Source organism: Solea solea, chromosome 18, assembly GCF_958295425.1.
Source record: "Solea solea chromosome 18, fSolSol10.1, whole genome shotgun sequence".
Taxonomy (NCBI): Eukaryota; Metazoa; Chordata; class Actinopteri; order Pleuronectiformes; family Soleidae; genus Solea; species Solea solea.
In genome coordinates, this window is record NC_081151.1 from 9,484,066 (window position 1) to 9,511,206 (window position 27,141).

The 27,141-nt window shown below is 43.1% G+C and overlaps 1 protein-coding gene across 1 annotated transcript in view; it reads left to right on the plus strand.

Moving 5' to 3' along the window:
• pacrg (PARK2 co-regulated) overlaps positions 1 to 27,141 on the plus strand; it is a 125,959-nt gene that overhangs the window by 11,225 nt on the left and 87,593 nt on the right. The window contains exon 2 of the mRNA XM_058614506.1: positions 8,549 to 8,683. Within this exon, the coding sequence (XP_058470489.1) occupies positions 8,549 to 8,683 (135 nt within the window). The remainder of the gene's footprint in view (positions 1 to 8,548; positions 8,684 to 27,141) is intronic.

Consider the following 27,141-nt stretch of genomic DNA (forward strand, 5'->3'; position numbering starts at 1 on the left):
GTTTATTTATTTATTTATTTCGTTTTTCTTCAGTTCATGCAGTAAAGTTTGCAGTGTTGTGTATCCGTTAGCTGTGATATAGCCTTCACTTCCTTTCAACCAGTTTAATTTGTGTAAAGGTCAAATTTGGTCTCAACTTGGTCTCTCTGTAAGTGAACCCCTGGCATCATTTTAAACAGACAGCCTTTCAGGCAGTAAAACTGATTTTCAGGAATAGATATTCACACTGGATGTGTGATATGACCGACGGCCTGAGGTTCATTTCGCAATACATAGTAATCACCAAGATAATGTGCTTCTCTGTTAAACAATATTCCCATATCAGACGTAAAACCTGCATCTCTTACCATGTGCAGGCTGCTTATCTCCCCATGACTCCCTCTACTCCTCAGGGATCTCTCAATGCTAGACTTCCTGTGGCAATCGCAGATATATGCGGTGTTATTAGGCAAAGTCCTCTCTGCTCTCTGTGGCTGTTTGTCTGTGGCTATGTGGTGAAATCAATGGCCTCCTGCTGCTCTGGTCGTGTCCTTTACCTGTTTCTCCCCTTGTGGACCAGTATGTTGCTCCCCGATCAAACCTTCCACAGCTTTGTAATTATGTACAAAGTGGACTACGACGACATTTTCCGATGTTCCACCCCGCCTCTCCATCTTCTTTTCTGTCTATTTGTTTCAAACTTCGATTTCAAGTTTGGGATGAGTCATGCAGCTCCTCTGGGTTATGATCAGTACTAATAGCCACTCTACGACAAAATGTTGTACACTGAATTTAGGCGCATTAATATTCTATGATGTGTTTTTCAGTCTGCCATAAATGAAATGCAGTCATGAAGATTTATTTTTATTGATGAAAAGCTACTTATTTGGTGAATTAAATTGGGAGAACAGTTCTCAGAAGCAGAAGCAGCAACTGAAGCAAGTCAGGGATGTAGTTTTTCTTCAGTGTCTCATTAATTTCATGGTGTGTTTCTGAGTCGCAGGTCCTGAATGATGTCTTGTCTGGTCCTGGGATCTTCCCAGTTCTGTTTCTGAAGCTGATGTCAAGTCTGCTCCATGTTCCCCTGATCAAGTCCGACCAACACCAGCTCTTGATAGAAAGTCACCACTTTTGATGTGTCATTGTTAGCCTGACCCAACCCAAAACATCAGCATCCTCAGTTGACTTTCTTTGCTGACATACTTCAATAGGTGTTTTACCACTGATCATGAATCAGCACTGACCCCCCTGCTTGACCTGGGTCACTGCAAGTCTGTACAAAGATCTTGCCTTTGGCACCGACCACCATAGTGGTCCTGCCTTTATCTCCAGCCTCTGACAGCTCAGTCAGACTTTCTGTCTCCAATCTTAGGCCTGGGGCACACTGCTCCACCGCTCAGTTACTTGCAAAGAATGACAATGAACTGCGACACTGTATGGAACCGCCACATACGCCCTGCGTCTGTGGGAGAAGAATTGACTCTCCTAACCATCAAGGCGACAGTGGTCTGTGTTCATCTTTGAAAAACTAATTCAGCCTCGGCACATATAAACATTTGCACCAGGTTTCATTGATTTGGGATTGTTTTAAGTCACTTTTGGCCATGCTGTGTCTATGAGGGTCCTAGCACGTTGTAACTGAAGTTGTTATTATTTTTTATTACTTTTTATACCGCCAACTAAAGAACAAATTTCCCTTTTGAGGGACAAAAAAAATAATCTCTGAACCAAAAACTGAACTGAACACTTCAGTGTCTCTGCTCATGTGTGATTGGCTGAAATTAATTCAAAAAAAGTCCACACCAACAAGGGCTGATGGTCCTGCTGTCTCCTCAGACTTTCTCTCCTATCATAATCACCTTACTTTTCACACCTACCTCTTACATACCTGAACCCTTTTTATCTGTCTTGTATCCAGTTCTTGAAATCACTTGTGGGTAATTGGTAGCTCAGTGGCAGAGTGAGCGAAGGAATGGGTGATTGGCACATTTGTAGTGGTCATCAAGATTAGAAAAGCACTATATAAATACAGACCTGTATGTTGTCACTGTGCCACAATTGTTAGTTATAGTGAGTTAATTTTACAATAAGTAGAATGGCCTTAGCATTATTTGCATATATGATATGGTGGTTTGTGGGGCCACATGGTTCTGATCCCGTGTTCGACTGAGGCTCTTTCTGCATGGAGTTTGCCTGTCCTCCCCGTGTACATGTGTAAAATTGATGGTAATGTGTGTGCATTGTTTATATTAGTGTATAGGTGATCATCTTTGTTTGTGTTCTGTCAAACACTACGTATGTCTATTTTAACTTTGTTACCAGCTCAGTGCTTGTGGTTTCCTGTTCGTTCTAGTTCAAGTAGTGAGGTAATTTATTCTGCCTTTGCCATTCAGGCTAATTCAAGCTGTGCCATCATTTCCACTGTGGTTTTGGTGATATGAATCACCTCTGTAAGCATAAGTCTGTCCTGCTGCCTCGCAGATAAGTGAGCCACACAGAAGAAGGAAAAACACTCTGTGTTCTCGCTCCCTTCCTCGCTAACCTCTTTCACACAAAGTCGTCACATCTCACATCACTTCAAACTTTCTTTCACATATCGTTAATGTTTCTCTGTGTCTATGCTGCTTATTTAAGTGATGGGGTTAAACTAGCGGAGCCACAAAGCAGTGGGGGTGGTGTTGAACGGTTGAAGCTTCTTGAAGTTATTTTTAAACTATTTCTCACCCACTCAGTTCAATAGTATGTAGCCGTCACCTGTTTTATTCTCGTCTTTGTAGTGACACAATGTGTGTAGTGTCATCTGTGCCTCATTCTTCATTACAGACACCCCTGCCTTTGTGCCTGTGTGCACGATATGGTTGATGCAAGCACACCTTTATGGTCCTGTGAGCTCTGAACAAAAGAATTACCGTTGCTCACTTTCCATCAGTCTGAGTATCCCTGTCCAGTGAGAACTCTTTACTCATTTGTTTCTATCCGACTTTGTCTTTCATAACGGGACTCATTTCCGCACATAATGAAACTCACTTGCAGACTGATTGCGCTTCTTGCTGTTTGGTCGTGAGAAATTAATGGAGTGCTGCACAAATATAGCAGATATATTCCCCTGAAAGGAATTAGTCTCCCACCAGTCTTGTGTTTTGCAACGCAGAGGAAATGGGTATGCACAAATATCCTGTCGACTGGTCGTCTGCACATGAGCACAAAGAAGACATGCCCTCACAGCAGGAATAGCACACAAATACTTCCTATTTCTTGTTCAGAATAAAGTGTATATCTCCAGCCAAGCCTGTATCCCCGGTGGCCCAAAAACATGCAGCTGGTCGGTTACGGCAGAAAATGCCCTGTAAATAAAGAGAGCTAATTTTGTTGCCTGCGGCAGCAATGGGCATGCTGACCTTATCAGGAGAGCGTTGGTCTGTCTTTTCCATCCTCTGACTCACCCACCCTGCTCCCTCCCACAGCAAAGTCGGATCTCAATAACCTCTCAAGCGAGGACGGCAGTGAAATGCAGAGGAAGAAAAGGGTGAGCAAGCAGGAGGATGCCTACTCCCTTTTGTTGTTTCCGTTTCCAGGTAATACAACACATCCTTGTTCCCCCACAAATGCAAAGCAACAAAAGTGCATTTCTGCACAGACCAGAGAGCAGAAAGCTGATGGATAAGGCAACGTAACGAGGGTCTCATTTGAGAAAGTGCTGTCATGATGATAATGCAGGGTCGGCAGTGGATTGACTGCACTTCTGGGTATCTATTAGAGACAGTCGGAGGTATTTTGGCATGGCTGCATTGTATGGAGGCAGAGAAATGGAGAGATGAGAAGGAACGATGGAGCTGGAGGCACTGGCGCAGTGATGGATCACCTCCATGCTGCAGCTGCCCTGCCACACAGAACACACCCTCGGAATTGATGAGCCACACCTCTTGTGCCCCTGTCTCCCTCTTCCGTACCTCCCCCATTCTCCGTCTTTTGGTCTCCTCTCTGTTTGTCACTGTTCTCTCTCCATTTTTCAATCCATCCCATTCCTTTCCGGCTTCTTCATGCCTATCTCTTCCCGCTTAAACGCCTGTCTTAATTTATTTATTAATTTTTTTTTTCCTTGAGCTTCTTCACTGCCCCACCCACTCTCTGTGTGTCAGTGTGAAGAAGAGCCATGGCATTAGCCATACTAATAAGGTTAGAGAGAGCATCTCTGTTTCTCACAGCGACACCTTTTATAAATGACAGGAGCGTGTGGCCCTGCTGGTGTTCAATCACCCCTGCGGGGGCTCACCCACGGGGAGCTCAGCATGAGCAGTGTGTGAGCGATTGTGTACGTGCAAGACTGCTGTGCATGTCTGTGTGTTATTGCATCTGTGGCTCTTGCAGCACTAGGGTTTACTGTGGAGCCAGTTGGAGTGGACAACGGCATTAGAGAGGAAACGGATCTGCAGGCGGAATGAAGGCGAAGGAGAGAAATGACAGCCTGGAGCTCATCTGACCAGTACTGCCTTGTTATGACTCCCTGATGTGTACACCAGGGGCTCACAAAACAGACACTTCCTCCCTTTATTGCCTTACACCACCTCTATCTCTGCTCTGTAGTCTGTCGCCTCACAGGCCCAGTTTATGGCCTCCACTGAGAAGCGAGACGTTATACTCCTCCTTATTCACATTTTCTCTGTCTGTGTGTGTGCCTGTGTTTTAGGACAGGGATGGATTTTGGAATATACAAACATATGCTTGACTGTAGCTACTGTGGAAGAGTAGAAAGGAAAACCATGCAATAATTCCAATGTGTTTGGGAGTTAAAATCCAGTTTGTTAAATACAATCAAATTGCTTAACAGGACGTAGTGAAACAAAATAAGCAGTTGATTGGAAAAGGTATGACCACTATCATGAGTGAAAATTAATTAAAATGTCTCAGATCAATAACAATTGCTTGATCTCCTTTTGTCACATATATATATTTGGAATAACCAGCAGGGCTCCATCACTTGATCTCAGTGAGGTAGGCATATACTAGCTTAATATTTCTGAGATATTAAAGGAGGCAAAGACAGGAGTGATGTGCTTTTTTGTTCTGGTGATTAGCCTGACAAAACACCATGAATAACTCCTGCATTGGCTGTCAAGACTATAGGAATCCATTTTAAAGACTTATCTTAGTGCATATTTATTTCTGATTCAATAATTTTGTATGTACAGTATTTATATTGTTTGCACAACTGACTGTGCTTTGACTTTAGCCGAGGGGGTCACACGGTGGTGTTGTGGTGTAGTGGTTAGCACTCTCGCCGTGTAGCGAGAAGACCCGGGTTCGAGCCTCGGTTGGAACAAGGGCCTTTCTGCATGGAGTTTGCATGTTCTCCCCGTGTGTGCGTGGGTTCTCTCCGGGTTCTCCGGCTTCTTCCCACAGTCCAAAAACATGCAATGTGGGGATTAGGTAAATTGGACACTCTAAATTGACCATAGGAGTGAGTGTGAGAGTGAATGGTGGTTTGTCTCTATCTGTGTGTGGCCCTGCGATGGACTGGCGAACTGCCCAGGGTGTACCCTGCCTATCGCCCGATGTAGCTGAGATTGGCACAGCACCCCCCGCGACCCTCTGGTGGAGGATAAAGCGGTAGATGATGACTGATTAGCTGAACTGGACTAATACAGTAGTATAGTTCAGAACTAACAGAATCCGCAGTGGTTGATGTCGTCTGCACAGCTATGCTAAATTGAATAAACCCAAATTTCCTTTCTCACTCCTATAAAACAAAACTCAAGGATGTTGTTATGCACAGCATGGACCCTGCGTGTCTTATCAGTGATGCTCGTCATGTCCTGACTGATAAGTTTATGCTGCTTCTCACTAGGCTACAAAACAGAACCCATTAACTAATTCTAGAGTTCATTAAGCCAGCATGGCTCTGGGATTCAGTGACGGCAGTTTTTCTCTCAGCATGCAGACGCTTCAAACCAGAATGTTATGAAGGCTAAATGGGAGAAGGGTGAAGGTATATGGCATCAAGAAACCTATTAGAGTTCTCCTTTAGCTGCTGTGAATGCCAGCTTACATCAATAGCAGAAGGAAAGCCTTTTTGGCAAGTGAGCTTAGTCACAGGGAAATGTGTCACTGGGCATGCATGTCTGTGTATCTTTCTGGCAAGTGAGCATAAATGGACAGGGGAGGAAAAAAAAAAGGGGGAAGTAGCTGTGAAGCATGCAACACCTCAGCCATGAACACCATGGAATAGAATTGACTGCAGCATCATCATTCCTGACCATAAAAGCTGCTCAGCCAGTTAGTGCAGTCTGGGTTCATTCTCTCGTCGCTGCCCAGTCTGAGCTATTTTTAGCCTCCCTGTGCCACGTGCCTCAACTGGCGTCGTAGCTACCTGGATATGAGGGCTTTGTCACTCCTGCAGGCTGGCACGGCCACTGATCGTGCAAGCTTTATAGCTTCTTATTTTCACCGCGAGGGCTGCAAAACAACTCCTGCAGTGCGAGGAATGAACCGAGACCAGAGACAAACGCGAACAGATAATAAAGACAAATGTTGTATCTAAAAACGAATATATATATTTATATTCTTGTTTCAGAGCTGCAGTATAAAAACTGCAGGGATTTTTATGATGCGTTGACAGATTCTGTCAAGTAATACTATCAGACCTGACTGTGGGAGCTTTGGTGTGTATACACTAGCAGCACAGGGGCAACCGGGGCCAATAAGTGTTTATTTTGTCAAATAGTTTTTTTCTTTGTTCTTTGGGTGCGTCGTCGTGTTGTCAGTCATCTCTTTTTAACTTGTGCATTCTTGCTGTTGCTCTCATTTGTCTTGACATAAAACAAACCACTTCCTGTGTGCAGTGAGTGAATGTCGCCAGGTGACATGAGATCAAAACACCACTAATACTGAGAAATATAAAGAGAGATTGAATATAAGGTTTATCATTTTTATATTGTGTTCATTTTTAAAAGTTTTGCACTGAAGTTTAAGGCAATTTGACATGATTAAAACAACTGATGAGTGATTATTTTAGAAGTGCACTATTACAGATTTATGCAAAACAATTGCTGTAACAATTTGCAATCGTCATTCAAGATTAAACAAACCGTTGCACGTGAAATTATACTCAATATAAAAGATGGGGCTTGGAGACGATAGCAGGTACAGCTGTATTTTGCAAGGTTTTCTTTCATGCTCGTGCAATACGTGTTAAATCAAAGTGCCTTCCAGTGTTTTTGTTAGTCACACATTGTGTTTGAATTGTCTTTCTCCTGCAGGTGTACAAACTTATGCTTATTTAATTCAGCATAATAATGTTCTGAATTCCCTGGCACGGCAGACAAATTCTCCAAACAAATCCATTTGAAATGACTGTGCTGCAATCCCATGGTGCATTAATGCTTTTTAAATGAACTGAGAGCTCAGAGACACTCCTCATAATAGTTTCTCCTCGGGTTTCTCCTCTTCAGCCCTGATACCTTTGCCACGTCGCACATGCAACTTTAACTCTGATTTTACTTACTTAAACTCATCTGCATTTTTGAATAAAAATTCTTTTAAAAGAGTGTTTTTTGAAGTATGCAGCACGCAGGCAACAGTAGTGCTGATGTAACACAAACAATCTGAACTAAACTATGGGGGGGGGGGAATCATATTAATGGACTAAACCCTACCAGTCTTAGCAGACCTGTCAAATATAACACGTCCCTTTCCAACTTTGCTCTTCTTGTGGGCTGCTGTTGCAGAATTCTGTTACTCACTGGGTGGTAATCTGTGGATTAATGACAGCAACACATCTGCCAGTCTTGTAGCAGCGCCACACAGATGGCCCCAGACTCAGACAAGGCACTGCGATGGGGGAAAAGAGCTGCTAAAACATGTTTTCCAAAGCTCAAATGTTTTCAATCAAATAAATCCAAATTCCTCAAGCACATGTGTTGCTGCCACTTGAACGGTATTTACTGGGAAGTGTTGGCCACCAAGACTATGAGTGGGTTTGTTTTCCAGGTATGTTTTGGGTAATTGGTCTTCTGGAGCCTCAGTATTGCTGTTTTTGGCATTTTTCTAAACTTGAATAGTAACACTGGTCTGTTTGTTTTCCCCGCAGAAGATCATATTAAATTCAAATCCTCAAATCTTTATTCCTCTACTTTTATTTGTTTAACACCACCACCACCACTACGACAACTGCAGCTGATGTGATAGAAGTCCTATTGGCTTTCTGGGCCATAGTAATAGCACATATCCAATATGGAGGCAGAGAAAAGGCGATCCTAACAATGCCTCAGGCAGTGCCTCTAGCTACAGGGCCAATTCTCTCACCATCTTTCTCTCTCTCTCTCTCTCTCACACTCGCACACTAGTACATACTAACTGTGTTTTGCCACTGCACAGAAACAGACACATGTGTCTCAGTGAATTACTTCTTAAGAGAAGGCAATGGGAGTCATTCTGTTCCTGTAGGAGAAAACACAGTCAGTTCTGATTTCATAAGACAACTCTCTTACTTGCTGCGTATGTGTAATGGTCTACATTTCTCCATTTTGTCCCCTTTTCCTTCATTTTTATTTTGCCTTTTGTGTCTGACCAGGTGGCGGCTCCTCCGTCTGCGGGGGCTTTCCGGGAACGGCCTACCAAACCAACCACCTTTCGCAAATTCTATGAGCGTGGAGACTTTCCAATGGCACTGCAGCACAGTTCTAAGGGAAACCGCATCGCTTGGAAGGTAGGGTTACAGCCCTTTGTTGAGGTCCGACTAATGTCTATGTTTTTGGGTATTTTTTGCTTTGCTCGGAGGCCTTTTGGTCAATAATATTGTCAATAACTTGCCATCAGTGAACACTGTGCGCTTCAAGCACATGACGCAAGTGTATTCATAACATGTTGGAATCCACCTGTGCTTGTTTGAAGATGAAAAACATGGTACTAAGCCATGTCGATGACTCTGAGGAGTTTTACTGTTATATAATAATGGTGTGTGTTGTGTGGTGTCTGTATAAATAAGAGTTGCTATCTCACATTTCTTTTAAAAACATGCTTGTACCTTGGTGGAGGCCATTATATTGATCGGTTTGCCATGTAATAAGAAAGAACACCCTGATGCTGAGCAAACTTTCACTGCATTCGCAACCAGACTAAAAGCGCTGACGACTCAATACGTCCGACAAATTGGTTAAAAACTGAAAGGAATACTTCATCGATTTGCATGTAGCTTTGTATTACTAGAATAGGGGTAGTGTTTTTGAAAAAGTGTGCTTCCCAACCTCAGTTTCCCCTGAGTTGAGAAATATCTTCATTCTTTTCTTTGTTACGTGCCCACCAGTGACACTTGGTCCTGTTAGCAAAGATGGCGGGCGCTGTTTACGTTCTAGGAATGAGGTCCTGTCCCCCTACGAGTGGGTCTAAAAAGTGCATGTAACAAAAAAGAATATTTCTCGTGGTTGGGAAGTACAGTGTTTCAAAAATACTACCCCTATTCTGGTTAGCTAAATGCAAATTGGTGAAGTATTCCTTTAAACAAAGCTTCCATATGCTGTCTACGCACAGAAACGACAGAAATACTGAAACATAACATATCATTTCATTCTGAATGTTTGTGTTAATTTCACCTTTCCTTGCAAAGGCATGTACCAGAGGTTTCTTTCTTTCTTTATTTATTTATTTAATTTGCGCTGACTCAAAAGATGTCAGAGAAACATTTCTTTTTTTCCCCCCCAAACATTTTAAAGTCCAGAAATGTTCTTCTTTCTTTTGCCAATTAATGGCTAGGAGTGTAATAAGTAAATACTGTGCAATTTGCAAAGGTTTTGCAGTATCTCAGTTTTTGAAACGGATGTTTTGTTGTGAATAAATACAAATACACATGAATATGTATTATAATATGGGGTGATATTTTAGATTTTATTGCACTATGGCAATGGCCTCAGCTTAAAAGCAGTGTGGCCAACCCTAGTGCGTATCATGCGTGTGATTCACCATGCAAGCCTCCACAGTATCATTAGGCTCCTGATTGGCACAGAGTGTGTGGGAAGGATACATCGCTCTAATCACCATATTGCTTTATTTAAGCTTCCACTACTATGCTGCCAGCTATTTAATAATGCAACTGCCATGCAGCAACCACTCTTAATGACATTTATTCATAGTAAGCAATGATAAATGAATAAAACAAATTATGCCCCATTTCTTTGCCTTTCCCTACTTGAAAAGAGGGGAGGAGGAGGGAGGGAGGGATGGATGGGTGGGTGAGCGTTCTCTGTCTGTCTTCAGGTGAAAACACTGCAAAAGCATCTCTCTTTGCATGAATTATTTATGTCAAATGTTCAAATGAATCTTTGCGTTTGCAAAAAATAATGGATTTCTTTTGTGCTCTGCCCATGAAAAAGCTCTCAGCAAATGGGATCTGGTGTATGAAATTGTTGCTGTCATATCCAGTGAGGCTGTTATGCTTATTGATTTCCCCCCCAATACTTAAACACACACTCGTCATTTTTAAATTCCTTGAGTTTATTGCTTCAGTCAGCTGTGACTCTTTGGATTTGCACTTTGACTGTGAACAAGTATCTTTGCAAGGTTTTTTTGCAGAACAGTCTTGGGCTGCCACTTACAATTATTTTCATCACAAATTAATCTGATGATTGTTTTCTTGAAGAATCGTTTTGTTAATTCAAAGTTTTTTGCTCCATAAAACGAAATTTAAGAACCTGTTTTTTAATTATTATATATTAAAAACACACTACTGATTAATTGTTTGTCAAAATCATTGCTAATTCATTGAGTGATCGATTAATCCATTCTTTTAATTGCGTTTTTTTCCCCGTATAGTTTTCACATAGCTTGTTTTAAAGGTTTCAGGTGGAGATGCTGGGCACAATCTGTGTGGTGTGGCTGTAAATGCAGTAGAACAGCGAGTGCAACCATGATTGGAGTAAGCGGAGAGGGTTTGCTGTGTGTTTATACTGAGCTGCCCTCTGGGCAGAGGTTCAAGAGGGCAGCTCAGGATCAATCCCAGTCTGAGATCTCAGCCTTCTGGCAAATAAAAAGTCAGGAGACAGTCAAAAAAAGAGAGAGAGGGAGCGAGAGCCTCTTTCGGAAAGAAAAATAAATGGTGTTTTGATTTAGTTTGTGAGCTGAATACTTAAACAAACAGAGTCCTTCTGCTCATGTGTGTGTGTATGTTTCACTTTGATTGTGGCCATTGATGAGAGTGTGTTTGTCCATGTGAGCGCTTTAACCTCAAAGTTACTGGACACTTGGTGTACCAAACCAGCACCTGACCCGAAATAGACAAACAGGCTCCATATTCAACCAAACAGCTCTGACTAATCAATATCAGCGTCTCCTCTGCACAGGGGCCCTTACAGCGGTCCCCTCTCCCTCTCTCCAGTTTGATGGTCATTCCTCCTCCGAGCAGCAGGGAGCAGCAGCATGTGTTTTTGTGCACCTGATGAATCCTGTGCGGCATGTCATTAACATTTCCCCTTTGTTCACACAGCAGTGGCCTTTCAGCATCACAGTTAATGCTCCCATTGAAAAGCAGGTTAGCCACGACCTATACTGAGGGAATTATTATATAATTAATATCCTCCTGATATCATGAGTCTTGTGTAAACCAGGATTATTTTAGTAGAGGATGCTACTTAAGCTTATTTGAGGCAAATTTCAACATTTTATATCATTTCTGTTCGATGCCTACAGTGGATTCTGTTGCAACCGTGGACAAAACTCAGTCTCTTCTCATCTCTACTCTGCTGTTTTCTATACAGATCATTGAAAATCCAATATTGAGTTTGTTTGTTTTTGTTTACCTGATGGAAAAAAGGATATTATTGAATTATTCTTACAAGTTCAGACCGTGTGTGTGAGTCTCTTTGCTGCTTAATAATCAACTGAATTCTCTTTCATGATCAATCAAAATAAAGATGGGATCAAGAATCCTTTTATCATAATAATAATACAATTATAATTAATAATAAAACCTTTTTATGATTGGCATCTTTCAAAGGCAGACTTAACACAACATGTAGTAAACATCCATCCAGGGTTTGCCGGGGTCGCTGGTGCCAATACCAGCTGACACAGGGACAAAATACAGACGAGTGTGTGTAAAGTATGAAATCAGTATAAAGGATGAATTATGTGATCAGAATGAATATGGCAGTGGAAATATACGTGTTCTGGGATGCGATATGAAAGTTGTCTGAGGTTTTGTAACTGGAACCATGTTCACGGTGGAGGTTGCGCCGGTCTGGTGACAGAGATTCCACTCTTGCTTGTCGCAGTGATACTGATCTCAAGCAGAAACAAAGAGTACAATGAATTTGATTTTTTTTGTTTGTTTTTACATCCCCTAAATGGCTGTTTGTGCAATGTCAGGTACTGTCATTTTGGTTTGGGCCCATTATCTCCTGAAATGTCTCAGTGGCTTTGGCTTGGATTTGCTTTCATTAAGAATCCCTCAATAAATAAAGCTCTCCTACATTTCATGCTGGGCAGGCAAAGTTGAATTGGCTTGTTTGCTCAGTCTTGCAAACTATTAGCAAAATGTGTTTTTCAGCAGATTTTTTTAATTTATTAACCAGGTAGAAATGTAAATCAATGATAATATCATTACATTGCATATTGGTGTTCGTGTGCGCGCACCTGCATCGTGGTGTACGCTAGTGGTTGTATCGTGGGAGAGAGAGGAATGCAAGTGAACTAAATGTCAAGGGCAAGCTGGAAAAAGGGAGGGTTGTATCTGAAAGGTAATTTGGCTCTCCAGAGGTAAAAGCCTCAGCTGTAATGGTGCGCTCAGGTAAAAGCCTTACATGTATGGGGAACATGTGCGGCAGACAGATAAGAAAAAAAGACGAGTGAGCTCCTGTCCTCGGTGTGTACTTGTGTGTTTGCGTGGTTGCATGTGTGTGAGTGCGCGTGTGTCTGGGCCCCTGCCACATCGCAGAAGCCAAAGGCGTGCAACACCGGTGAAATCTACAACGAACCCCCAGTGCCAGAGAGAGAGAGAGAGAGAGAGGGAGAGAGCGCTCCACAGGGACTCAGCAATCAGGAGACATGGCAGCCGCTTGGCTCTCAGTTATAATGTATGAGTTGAGGTCTCCCTGTGTTCCCCATGGGGCTTTTTTCGACTCTCCCATCTCTACCCTCTGCTGTGCTCTGCAGGCTCGGAGCCAAGCATCATGGTACACAGTAATACACCCTCATCTCACATGTACCCTACTCCCTAAACAGCCTTGTTTATTTTATTCCATTGATTGCCTATATCTGCTCTATCTCGCCTCTTGATCTGCTGTTCAGCTCTGTGCGTCCCACACGCTGCAGGTTGTTGTTTTGTCCTCTTTATAAATCCTGCCCGTCTGTTTCTGCAGGCTTCCTCCTCCCCATGTCACCCACAACCCCCCCCCCCCCCCTCTCCTCCATCATGTACTTTATCTATTCCCCTTTGTCCTTTTATGGGGTCTGTCTGGGGGCAGAAGGAAAAGCCATTTCATAAAAATATCAATGCAAACCAGATTTCCGCCTACGCTCCGCCACTGCCCCAGCCTCAGTAGGCATAAGGGGAGCAGAGATGGGGGGGGGAGACAATCAATTAATCTGATCAAGCGCTTTAGGAAATGGAGAGCGTAAGCGATCCTAGGGGACGGATATCCATCTCCTTGGGATGATTGAATTACGCACAGAGTGAGAGTTGGAGAGAGGAGGGAGAGCTGGAGAAATGAGGTGGTTAGAGTGACCGAGGATGAGGGAGCGTGTGCTTGAGAAACACAGTGTCAGTGTATGGTTGATATGAGAAAGTGGAAGCTACTGAGACTGAGAATTATACAGAGTAAGAGCAGGCGAGAGATTGGCTGGGGGGGGGGAAATCGCTGTTTCTGCGATGACCTCATCTCTCGCTCACGCCCAAACCTTTTTTTTTTGGTCATACTTTATTGTTGATTAACCCTTCTTTTGACAACTATATTACCTGGCATCAGTTCACAGCCGTGAGCTATTCTTAACACATTTTTCATTTCATTTAGAGCAAATGATCATGCAGTTATATGCATTATGTGGAGCGTTGTGGTACAATAAGGTCTGCATTATTGTCTTGTTGCTAAATTGAATTTGTTACACTATCATAAACGCAACGTTTTGGATTGACAGTGACAGTTTATGCTAATATTATCTCTATAATGTCTATTAAGAAAAGGGGGAAAACGCAGTGATTTTCTATCATTTCTATCATGAGATACAATAACCAGCCGAAAATACGACAGCATGGCAGCTTTCACCACAGCTTTTTCACATAAATGCCACAGAAAGTGAGCTATTCTATTGTTTTGTACGCTGCACAATATGGTGCGACATACTGCTGAGGAATGCACTGTTCCTTTCGCATGCCACACTCTTGCAGAAAATGACCTTCTCTTCTACTTCTGCTAAATGCGCACCCTACCTTCTCCTCTTCTCTCTGTGAATGATTTCTTATCTGCTGTGAGCACTAGAGCTTTGTCGGGGAACCTTTGAATAGACAGAATAAAACGGGGTTAACCATGCGTTTTCTCCGGCTCCCTGGCTGAAAGCTGGATACTCTGGGGGGATAGTTCTGTGTCATAAGGAAAAAGATGAAACACAATAAGAGGAGAGAATATGAACAAGCCCCCTGAGAGGAGAAAAAACGAGAGAAAGAAGGAGTTTAGATTAGAGAAGTGGAAAAAAAAAGGGCCAGGCGTTTTCATCGAAAATGAGAGATGAAACCGAGAAGGCGGTAGGAGTAGAGGTAGGAGGTGGAAGAAAAAAGGCGTTCAACAAACAACGCTGGCTCGCCATCAAGGCCGGTATGGGCTGCCTCCCTGGGGGGAGAGAATTGTTGAACGACTGCTGGGAGGAAGCCTGATGAGCTGCACCGCTGCCATGCTGCTGGTGTGACTGCAGGAATGGAGGGACTGTTGGAACTGAAGCATCCAACAGCGAGAGCTTGTCTGCAGATCTTGAACCGCTGCACCGCCTGCCGCCCTCAGCCATTATTCATAGCAGAGGAACGCTACATGAAACTGATGATGGTTGTTTAGCCAGTGGGCCTTCCCCTAATGCTTCAGTATGAGGCAATAGCAAGAATGGATTTTTGGAGAAAATCGGGGGGGGGGGGGAATCACTGAAGAAGCTTTCATTTTTTAACAATAACTACAATTTGAATCAATATAAAACCATTTTTTGTTTCTGGATATGGAACAGAGTGATGCAGATCCTGTATGAGGCTGAGATTCACGGTGTTTTCATGGTCCGACTCAGCAGCAATGGCTATCTTTTGTCTTCGATGCTGTCACACGTTCTGTGACAGGCTACCAGCCACATCCCGTGATCATCTCTCCTCAAGGCAGCGTGTCACAGCTTGTATTGACGGTTTCAGACATGACTGCAGACATGAAAAATGAGCCTCTTATTCAGTGCTGTGATGTTGGGAACGCTGTGCAGTCTCGTGTTGTGAGACCCTCTCTTCCTGTCCCACTGTTACCTCCTCCTCTAATCCCCCAGCTGCATCTCGGCACAGCTGGGTTCCCTGGGCAGAAGGCGACTGACACAAATGCACACTCACTCTCATGGAGAAACACAGCTCTGTGACTCCTGGCGGGTAGTTTGGAGAAATCGTAAATTCCAAGGGGAAAAGAAAGTAAAGTAAAGTGATAGATGACATCACAGCGGTGAGAGGGAAGGAGATGGTGGAAGGGGCAGGGTGGCTACCAAATTAGACAGAGACAGAGGACAAGACAGAGAGGGACACGGCTTGTCAGCCAAGGCTACAAATCATGTCCCTGAATGCAACACCAATGCTGTCACACACCCCCCCCCCCCCACACACACACACACACAAAATAAGCCAGAGATCTATTGATTGGCACTCGTATTCGCTGGCGGGCTCCGGCTCAAAATGGAGCCTTTAATTAACTTAATGGACCAGCTGCAGCTGTGTGTGAGCCAATGAGGGAGGAATAGAAATACAGGCAGAGAAAGAGGGAATAAGTGGGGTTAACTGCAGACACCTTCTCCTATCAGTCAGAATGGACAGGACGGACATAAAGAGGACAAGGAGGTGAGACGAGTGGGTTTGTGTCCTCTGTACAAGCTCTGCTCAGCTTACCTCTCAGTTCCCTCTAAACATTTTTTTAATCAATATTAGAGGGCCTAACAATCTAACATTTATTGATACAAAATCAGTTAAAAAGATAATGTTGACGTTTGAATTGATTTAGTGAAGTTGCTATGTTGTTACTCCCTCATTCTACCTCTCTTAAAAGACCCTTTCCTCATAAGCGACTGTGACCTTGTCAACCTTATTCCACCCTGCGTTTTCTTCTTTATCATATCGTAGCCCCTGTGTCTAGATATTATCAAATCATCCTCTACACTGCATGTTCAGCTCGAGTTTAACATCATGGTTTTAGCTGGTGTGTCTGACGTCTACGTTTTGAATTCCTGTGTATCCCCGCGCGCTACATTTTCTACACGGAGTGGACCTCAAATTGCCGTCCCTGGTGGTCAGAACCCCCCCCCCCCCCCCCATCACTGCTCACTGCTGCCCACTTCGCCACCCGCCGCTCCCCTCGACGCACCATTCACATTCCTGTCCACTCATCCGTTCTGTCAAAGGTTAATTGGTTTGGAAATGATTTGATTCATTCTGGACGTTAATGCTGTTATCATGCTTTTGTACGTAAAAAAAAAAGAGAGAAAGAAAAACCACCCCCACAAGCACTTAAGCCTAATTTAAAATAAAGGGGAAAATGAAAAAAAAATCCAATTTAATCTTCTTCTTTTTTTTTTTTTTTTTTACTCAGGCACTGGCTTGTCCCCACAAGTCTTTTCCTTTAAATTATGGCAGAATTTCATTACCTTGAAAGCTTTTCTGCCCCCTCCCTCTGCTCCACTCCGTCTCCAATACTTTGAATGGATCAGGACTAATGTCTTTCTTGTAACCTCAAGGTCGGAATATTTGGATCCGTGGAAGCGCTCAAGGGTTTCAGTGATTAATGCACTGTACAAAGTACCTTGGAATAATGCGGTGGCTTATGGCTATACAGAGTGATCAGTTGTGTGCCCCCCCACGCAAACGACCGTGCACAAATATGCAAACAGTTTGTCCGCTGCAGGTAGTTGTAGATAGAGTTGCCCCCCCTCGTCAGTGCCCTTGATGTAGATCACTGGTGGCACCCGTGTTCAAAAAGAGTTACGTAGACGCCTTCTCTCAATTCCCTTCTGCAGCACAAAACAGTTCCTTCACAAAGATCTTTGTACTTGAGAGGATGATGGCGGATGATGGCGTTTCATTTGGAGCAGATTTGGAGCAGATAATTCTCTTCCAGTAACTCCCAATTGCCCATCAGTGACTTCACTTTTCATTTACCTTACCTTAACATCTGAACACTAAAAAGGGACTCTCTTAGTACTGTGGTCTTGATGTTATTTGCTGACACAGCTGCGGTGTCTGATAAACATGTTTCTCTGTTGCCGCCACCTTGCAGAGGTCCCCAACATGGCTGCTGCGCACGCCGTCCACGCCCTATTGATCAGACACAGGGGCCTCTTTATTGAAGCTGTTTGCGGAGCTGCAGATGCTATCTTCACTTTTGTTAATTATTTACATTCGGTTCCACAAATCTGATCAATAGTTAATTGAGCCAGTTGGGAGCTGCCGGAGAGAAAAACAAAAACACTTTGTGACACTGAGGACACAGTCGTCAGTGGGACAATGTGAAGGCCGCACTCTAAAATATAATGTGAATAATGAGTCATATTTTACTGGGGTGAAAAGCTTGTAGGATAGGCTGAATGGTACACTTCTCCTTTCGAGTCTTCACTCACCCAGCAGCAATAATTCTAAATGGGAACATTTTAAAGGAGAGGACTCACAGCCATTCATTTGATTGAAGCACCATTTAAAGTGGCAGGTGGCTGACTAGAATACACTTGTAGCGTTTGTCTCTGGTGGGTTGTTAGGAAGGAGAGGCCTCTGAAGTCCGGCTGTAAAATCAAGACGTATGATGTACCTGTGCTCACTCATACTTGTTGTATTGTAGGACTTCCATAGTTTCTTTTCTTTTCTCTCCTCTCAGGTGCATATAAAGAACTTCAGGTATGCACAGGGAATATATCAAATAATAGATATTCTGGTTCAAACTGTGTAACAAATAGGTTTTTCCCTGTGTGGAATTTTATGGCAGTGTCAGTCAAATTTATGTATCCACATATGACAGCATGACTATTTGCAACAACAACCATTACAGCAGGGCATCTCTGTTCCATTAATACGTCATTGCTTGCTGATTTAGTCTCTCTGCGTTCATAATTACGCGCGAGTAATTCGCTGACAAATTGGAAAGTGTCTGCTGTCAGGAAATACAAAAGCCAACAAGATGGTAGAATGTTAATCTGCTGTCACCAAAGTATAGTAAACATGCACCATAGGTTATTTGCTGGAACACGTTAAATGCCCATAGTGCTGTTCACAATGAGTGTTTTGGGACAACAAGCCCTGCTTGGAGCAGATGACCCAATTAAGATCTCCCCATTCAGGTTTATGTCAGTTCTTCTCTCAGGGATTCATGTTTTACAAAGGGATTGCTTTTATAGATTTACTTTATTATTTGTGGCAGATAAAAAAAACCAATACGTACAGTTCTGTCTGCTTTTAAGCATCATGGCTGCTCTCCTCGTTTACCGTCTACCCCTCCTTTGTGCGGGTTACTGCTCCACATGTGTGGGCTAAAAATGCAGCACAAGTCAAAGAGACTACTGTCTCTGTGATTTATGTGCACATCACCAGACTTCTGTATGTGTCTGCCTGTTGTTGTGGTTCGTACCAATGTGTTGACGACGCATGCTTCATTCTGGATAGTGTACTTAAATCAAATCGTGTGGGACGAGGTTTTGCTGTCATGACCCTCATTTGACTGTGAATGGATCCGCTGACATGTTTGCATGCACAACTCTTTGTGGATAAAGAATGTGTATGAAGAGGTCTGAAGTATGTCATATAGTATACCCACAGGGATGACTGTGTAAGAGCAAGGAGGAAAAAAAACAACTTTTCACACAGTGATCTTAAGCTAAGATCGGCTCTTTCAAAAACAACTGTTTTAATTAGCACTTTTACACATGACATTGCCGAAAGGGGAAGAACAGACAGCATGGAGGCTCAGGGAGCAGTCGATAGTGTCATCCATAACAATATGGCGGTAATTATTTGAGAGTTCTCTGTGAAAAGCACCCTCTATATCAGGAGTCTCAACCTCAAATGACCTGGGGGCCATTTGAGGTTGTGTCTAGTTTGGTCAGTACGGGGCCGACAAGTGGAACTTTTTGAGAAAAAGACATAATAATAATATTTATGATGGTATTTCAAAATAAAAGTATTAAATTGTTACTATAGTTCACAGTATAGACATTTATGATGGAACATTAACATACAGAAATCATTATAACTTGATATTAAGTGGCTGGCCGCATGGAATTGATTGGCGGGGCCGTTTGAGACCTCTGATCCAAATGGTGACTCTGAGTCACCAAGTGCAACTTTGTCGACTACAAATGAAACTTAACTAAAGGAGAGAGTGAAATGTCTTTAGTTTGGCAGAATTATTCTAACAGACGCAGCAGAACAGAACAACAATAACCCAACACAGTCAAAATATATCAATTCGTAATGAGTGCAGAACAGTTTGGACAGTAAATAACTTTGTCACCGAAACCCAGAAATAAAAAAACAATAGTATCTTTGCAGAGGAAGAAAGCTGTGAATAATAGTTAACCTGAAAATGCTTGTGTGAATTCAATCAAGCAGCATGCGCCATAGTTATAAATTCATAAGTTACACCGGTCTGATTGAGTTTGAATTTGTAAATCTGATATTTATGTGGAAATGCATAAACAACAACAACAGTTGGCACACGCAAGCGTTTGCAGGTCTCCACTTTCCAGGCGGGGGAGAGCGGAGGAGTGATGGATCAGTCCTTGTGCATTTGAGTCTGTATTTATTTGCGTAAATGTGCGCTTGTGTGTCTACCTGTGAGTGACTGACAGGAGCTGATTAAAGCATGCAGTAGCAGCTCCACTTTAGTAATCTGTCCTGCCACACCTCAGGGGATGAACTGTATGCGCTTGGATCGAGCTGTTAATGTCGCCAGGCCCATAATGCATTATGAGGGGACATTCATCTCATTGTTTCTGTTCCCGTTCACCAGTTTGAGCGCCACGTTTTTCTCCATTGTTAACTGACAAACGTGTCAATGACTAATCTGCCTGGGTGTTCGACCACCACACCTTGTATTGGCTTTGCTGTTTCCTTATCTCGCCTCTGTTACCAGCCTGTCACTGATAACGGGGAAGGTAGGTATGTGTGTTTGTGTGTGTGTGGCGCCGGGGAAATAAGAAAAACAGAACGAAAAAAGTCTGTTAGTACAAAAAGAGATTATATTTGTTGTGCGTGTTTGAGTCAAAGTGAGAGAGACGGGAATGCAGAAAATAATGGGGCATGATTAAAGAGAGCGGTCTCTTAGGTGACACTCCAGCCCCCCGCCTTTTCCCTATTTTGTGGTCGGTCGTTTGTTGAACACGCCGTGTTGTCATTGCCCTGTTTCATGGGAGCAGATAAACGGCACCTTTAGGTTTTTCCTCATCTACTTGGGCTACGGGCTTTTTTAAAGTCTGGAGAGAAATTTGCGGGACATCCATCCGTCCTCCAGCATCTTGAGGGTAGTCGTTTTTGTGCGTGTGTGTGCATGTCAGCGTTAAGAGGAAGATTTAGTCATTTGGGCTCAGACAGATGAGGCGTAAAAGAGGCGAGCCGCATGTTGTCGTGACTCCAACTTCATCTTGGGTTAAACCCAGCACCATTGCTAAATCTGACTTGTTACGCGACGGCTGCTCTGGCTCACCTCGCTTCGCTGAGACAACCTCTGGCCACAATCTGTGTGTCTTTGTCAGCTCAGAGCAGCTGGGCCCCCAGAATCGCTGAGGTGGTGTATTTCTGTCTCCTCCCTCACTCAATCTCTACCCCCTCCCTCCTTCTACCAAACATCCACAAATCAGCATTTTTTTTTTTCCCCCCTTTGCTGTCACCAGTTCACACATCCACGGACCAGATTCTTTATTTCTTTACTGCCAATTAGCGGCATATAGTCTCTCTCCCATTCAACATAAAGAAATGTAGGAAAAAAGGCGATGAAAGGAAAGTATGACAATAAAAATGGGGGGAAAGATGAGAAGAACGGCTGGAATAAAACATTGACATATAAGAGCTTTATTAAGTGGTCTTTTAAATGTGAGTGGGTAACAATTCAGCAGCTCTTTAGTCTCAGGAGGACCTGTCTCAATTACCCTAATGAAACCCAGTGACTGTGGCTTCTTAAAGCTATGAGAGGCAGGGCACCCTGCAGGAACATTGGAGAGGCTCCAGTAGGTGTATATTTGTGTGTGTGTGTGTGTGTGTGTGTGTGGGGGGGATTCAGGACGTGTACGCCTTGTGAAGTTAAATGGAGCGTGCCAGGTTCTCAATGAGCCAGTGTTAGCTGTCACACTGACACACGGTGACCTCCCAGCAGACACATCACTTTCTCATCTGTGCCGTCAGTGAATGGCAGTTAACCCCGGTCTGCCCTGAACCTTGGCCTTCACTAAACCAATACACGTCTCCAATAAAGGCCCGCTATGGAGAATGCACGTCACAACATGTAGGCTTACCTCGAGTCCTGTCCTGCTGCTTGCGCGTATGACAGAATTAAATGAGTTTGTGCCCAGGAAGGCATCCGTTTCGTTATGAGCCACAAGTCATCGGCCGCAGTCTGGGCTGCTCCAAATGTCATCATTTTCCTGGTACGATGCAGCTGGCTTGCTGCTTTCTGACACAAGGTAATAGAACCAGCCTCTGTGCTGTATATTACCCTTTACCTCGACAAACGCACAAACATGCCACAAACGGCACTGTTGTGGAAGCTATCAGCGCAGTGTCATCATCACCATTACCCTTGTGTATCCTGCATCCCCTTCACATGACATTCCATTAGCAATTCAACACAGCGCTGTTCCACACCCGCTGGCCTCTGGGGAATACATGTCAGTGTAAGAGTACCAGGCTTTACAATAACTGTAGCCCTTCTTCAAACCACCCAGTGTACCATCTGCCTACTCGCCACCATTGTGTTTGTGCATTCGTTTCAAGGGTCTGCCACGTTTAGTGCCATCACAGACCAAATAGTGGAGTGGAAATGGATAGTAAAAAAAAAATAAATAAAAAAAACTCTCCGACTAACTGATTGCGAGGTGTATAAATATTAGTATGTTTTTTAAGAAGGGATGACACGATACTGTACCATTTTTCTGTGTCAGATATCAGTCTCATACAGTCTATCAAAGTACAGTTTTCCAAATGGATAAACGTTCTGCTTTTGTATATGAAAACAAAAACTTTAGCAACTCAATTGTTTTTAGCGTAACTACCTGTGCTAAGTGAAGCATTTCATATTAAGGGTTTGTGAAATGTATGTAAAAATGTTCTGCTTCTGATATTTGATCCACTGATCGACAGGAAACATTACACAGATGTAACATCTTAAAGGAATACTTTATACTTACTTTTGCGTGTAGCTTTGTATTACTAGAATAAGGATAGTATTTTTGAAATATTGAAATATTGAGCTTCCCAACCTCAGTTTCCCCTGAATTGACTTGGTCTAAAAAGTGCAGAATTAGCACTATATTTCTCAACTCAGGGGAAACTGAGGTTGAGAAGTACAATTTTTCAAAAATACTACCCCTCTTCTAGTAATACAAAGCTAAATGCAAATTGGTGAAGTATTCCTTTAAGTTGTTAATCAACTAGCATTAATGTCCCACCTTATAAACCCCATAAACACTGGATACATGGTCAATATCTATTTTTTCTCCAAGTCAAATATGGTGAAGTTACTGTTTTGACATGGCATTGTTATTCTCACCTAATTTCTAAATCATAGATATGAATTCTCTGGACTGTTGACCCCAGCCAACCTTTGTTCTTGCTCCACTAAGCACAGCCGAGAGAGGTCAATGTTGGTCAATACAGACACAAAATAATCCTCCACACTTGCATAACTATGCTTCAGTCTCATTGTTGCTCTCTTTGTCCTTGTGTCAGTCTGTTTGTGCAACACATTTTCTCTCCAGAGACAGAAATCTTGGAAACTGTGGGCCAGTTTCTCTCCTTTTTTTTAGTGAAGTTTTCAGTGAAAATTAGAATTCTCTTCATTTCTGTGATCCTCAGTCCAACTCTGCCAAGACTAAGCACACTTTAGTATTTTAATGTCATGACCAGGTTGAATCTTTTTGGATTGAAGAACTAGTTTATTGTACCATAGGTGTATTTTTCATTCTACAAATAATAATATATATAAAAGTAAGCAATTAACAGTGTCTGTGAGGGTTTAATCTTTATTTTTGTATCACTGTATTTTGTGTGGTATTGTGGGGCCAGAGCCCTCACTTATAGACATGTCTCCTTTCACTTTCAATTACCGCAAAGTAACTGAAATCATTTGTCATTCTTTCTGGGCCACAGAGTGAAATATGACTCATAGGCCTCAGAAATGTTGAAAATGAAAAAGCACACCAGAGCACAGTCCCTTTTCTCAAATCCCCTCACTCTCCTCCTCCTTTTGTTGACAGTCTCAGTCAAACAGAAGAAATGGCTTCCATTTGACTCTCCTAATGCTCTTTCCTAATGGTTCTTTGTGATGGAAGTTATTTATTGTAACATTCATTTTAATCTGTCAGTCCTGGGGCAAGAAAAAAATGGCCCATCCTCCCCAAAAAAAGCTGTCCCGTTACCTCACTGAGAACCAGAAAGCTCTTCCTCTTTTAAAAAGGGGGAGAAAGTTGTACGCCAAGGCGGGTAATGATTTAGGTCACTGCCTTTAAGTTGGGGTTTGAATTGCAATACAGCTGGCAGAACTTGGCTTTAGGTGGGGAAATATCAATAGCCATGAGTGCCACGTCTCCCTTGTCAGCCCTGACACAAGACCAACAACCAGCCAGGCTGCCATTTGTCTTCCTGAGTGAGTTTTCTAATAACCGTAATGGCTGAGGCAATAAATTATCACCAGCCTGTCACCGAGAACATAGTGCAGCATTTAAATCTAACAAAGAGCCCCGGCTAGCCCTCCCCGATTTACTCTGATTTTATTTTTTAAACTTACTAACTCCCTCATTCCCCTAAAGAGTACTTCAAGCTAATATTGAATAGCCAAATCCTTTTGCTCAAGTATATCATGTCCTAAGTGGACAGAAAATCATTGGCATTTCCTCTTTTGCCAACCTAGAGTATTTGCCATTTCCACGACAGACTTCTTCTTTCTTTTTTTTTTTTTAAACGTAAGCTAGTTTCATACTTTCATACATTTCCATTTAGCAGTTTAAATTATGCAGCGATGTCCTGACTGCACTGGTCACCTGTCTGACGGACTCCCACTTGAGTGAAATAACAAATTAAAGGTGATGGCTGATTGGAATGAGATGCCATCTTACCCTTGACCCCATCATCATGCGCCCTCTCTCTCTCAAGCTGTAGTTTCCCCCATCCTGCACTCATTGACTTGACTGCGTCCCTCTGTGAGATGAGCGCGCTCAGTAATTGGAGCAACGGGGAGGCGTTTTGTTCCCATCCTTTCCTTCAGTAGCAGCAGTCTTGCCGGTGGGCAGCCCATGGAGCTATGCCATTCGGCCATTTGTCAGACAGGACTGCAATTTCCCAGTCATCTGTTTCCATCCATAACTGAAGAACCGAGGAGAAAAGAAAGTGCTTACTCCTGGTAGCGATAAGCCAAACTCATACACTGTCACCCTTGTGGCAAATACCGCAGTACGGTGCTCATCGTCTTCAAATGCTCACCATTTACAAGTGACGCATTTCTCAGTAATGTGGGGCTCTGCTGACTTTTTGTAGACCTGTGGCGTTCAGACAGATATAGCGAGCCTCCGGGGATGGCGTGTCATGTGGAAACGATGGCCGTCTAACATGAGAGATTTGTTCCTTGGGCAAAGGTGAGACATTGTAGTCATTTTCGCCTCGAGCGATAAACGTCTGTGACCATAGATCTCTGAGCCAACATGCACACAGTACATATATATATATATACACATATACATATATGGGCTTTGCTGGAAGTGGACAGAAAGATGTAAACCAAAGGCTACATAAAACAATTCACTTAGAAAATACACCTGCAGTTGTTGTTTTTTGTAATCTAACACTGGCAGTCAAGCCTCTTCTTTGTGAGAGACCTCATAGAGTGCAACTGTGAAGCATGATAAACATTTCCATCTATGCATTTATCAAAACCAATTCTTATTCCCCCCCACCCCCCCCCCCTCCCCCATATGACAGTGCGACAGAAACGGAGGCGTTTTGAAGCAGAGCAGCAGGTGACGTGGCCAGGTCCCCTCTGAACGTGAGGAAAGTCGAGCCGTGTTATTTGTAATAACAAATTGTTGTCCTTTGTAGCCGTGGTTTGGTGCGGATCGTGGGTAGGGAGAGGCGGGCGCTATGTGAGGCGAGGCAGCTGCTCTGCTTTTCTTTCCTCCCTGAAGAAAAGGCATTTCCTTTCAAAGGAGCCAAATGTATCTGCTTTCAGCGAGGCAAAATAGACTCACTGTTGTTCCGTTTGTGATAAGATTGAACAGCTGTTAGGGTGTCTGTTGATCTTTTTACATAAATATCTTCTATTCTCCCTTTGAAAGGAATTAGGAACCATCATTTAATATCTTTACGAACACTGTTATTTTGTGTTCCCCCTACTTAGGAGATAGTCTTCTTTTTGTTCATTTGCATTTTTTAATTCTATTAAAGCACATTCAGCACATGCTCTGTGAGTGAAAACGCCTGCACTATTGTGTCTTGAGGCAATATAACAATGTTTATTCATTCTAATTGAGAGTTAGTTTTATAAAGCTATGTAAAGCAGCATTAGTGAAAGGGATTGTAGATAAGAGATGTTGGTTGCGTTAGATATTTATCAGTTTAATTGCTTCATCAAGAGACTTCGACTGTTGTTGTTTTCCCCTTGATCTGTGTTCTTTTTGTTTGCCTTAAAAGACAAAGATTTGCACAGAGCTGTGTCAGATATGTTTTTTTTTTTATTGTGTGTGCCACAGCAGTAAAGGAACAAACACTAACGGTTTGTGACCACTGAACAAAGGCACTATTTAGTGGCACAATAGACCTTAAACTAATGTGTGATGTCAAGCCTCTGCTCAGGATTCAGACACTCAGCCGTGTAGTTCACTCTCATGGACAGAACCGAGCCAGACTGTACACAAACCCGGGTGTGAAAGAAAGAAACTGTGCCGCATGCCACCGGTGCACAGCAGCAGCTGGAAAGGTCTGCCTGTCTTGTGTGAGCAAGTAATAACTTGACTGACGACAGCGCACGCTCGTGACATCGGGAGGCAAACAGCGCCGCGGATCTACAGGGCAGCAACGGAGCAAAGCACAAAGTAAAGAGATGTCTTACAACTGTAAAGCGATTTGGGTTCACGGAGGCCACCACAGCGCGGGATTACTAAAGCGTTCGCTGACGACGTCATAGCACATGACAATGCAGAATTGTTTTCAAGCCGAGGCTTAACCCTGCGTGTTATGGTTGGTGTGGGACGGAACACGGTGTTGCAAATACTGCTCTAAAACCTAAAATATCACCTCCTTCAGTCGTCATACCATTGATGACACAGCTTGACTGACAGTTCCCACCTTAGGCAAGGCCTGACAGAAAATTTGACATTTTAATACAGCAACTAGTCCTCTGTAAGTGATCCAAACTTAGTCCTCTTGGGGTATGTTCAGACCAGACTTGTTTAGTCTAGTTAAACTGAACCATAAAGGAGTTTATGCCCCTAATGTGGTTTCTCTCGTTTGGTGTGAACTATGGTCTGGTCTGGTCTGGTCTGGTGTGAACTCCATCTGCATAAGCATGCTGTGATTGCATTTATTTTTTTTTACTCTGATCCTGTACTGCAGTGTGCTCCTTCATATGCGGCACCTTGTACGGAAACAGCTCCTGTTTGATTTGGCTCCATTCTTAATCTGGGGAAGCACAGTTGTCTCATCCCCATACTGTTTCTCTGTGAGCCGCAGAGATCGGTCTACGGCAGAATATCGTGGCAATAAAGGAACGTAATCCA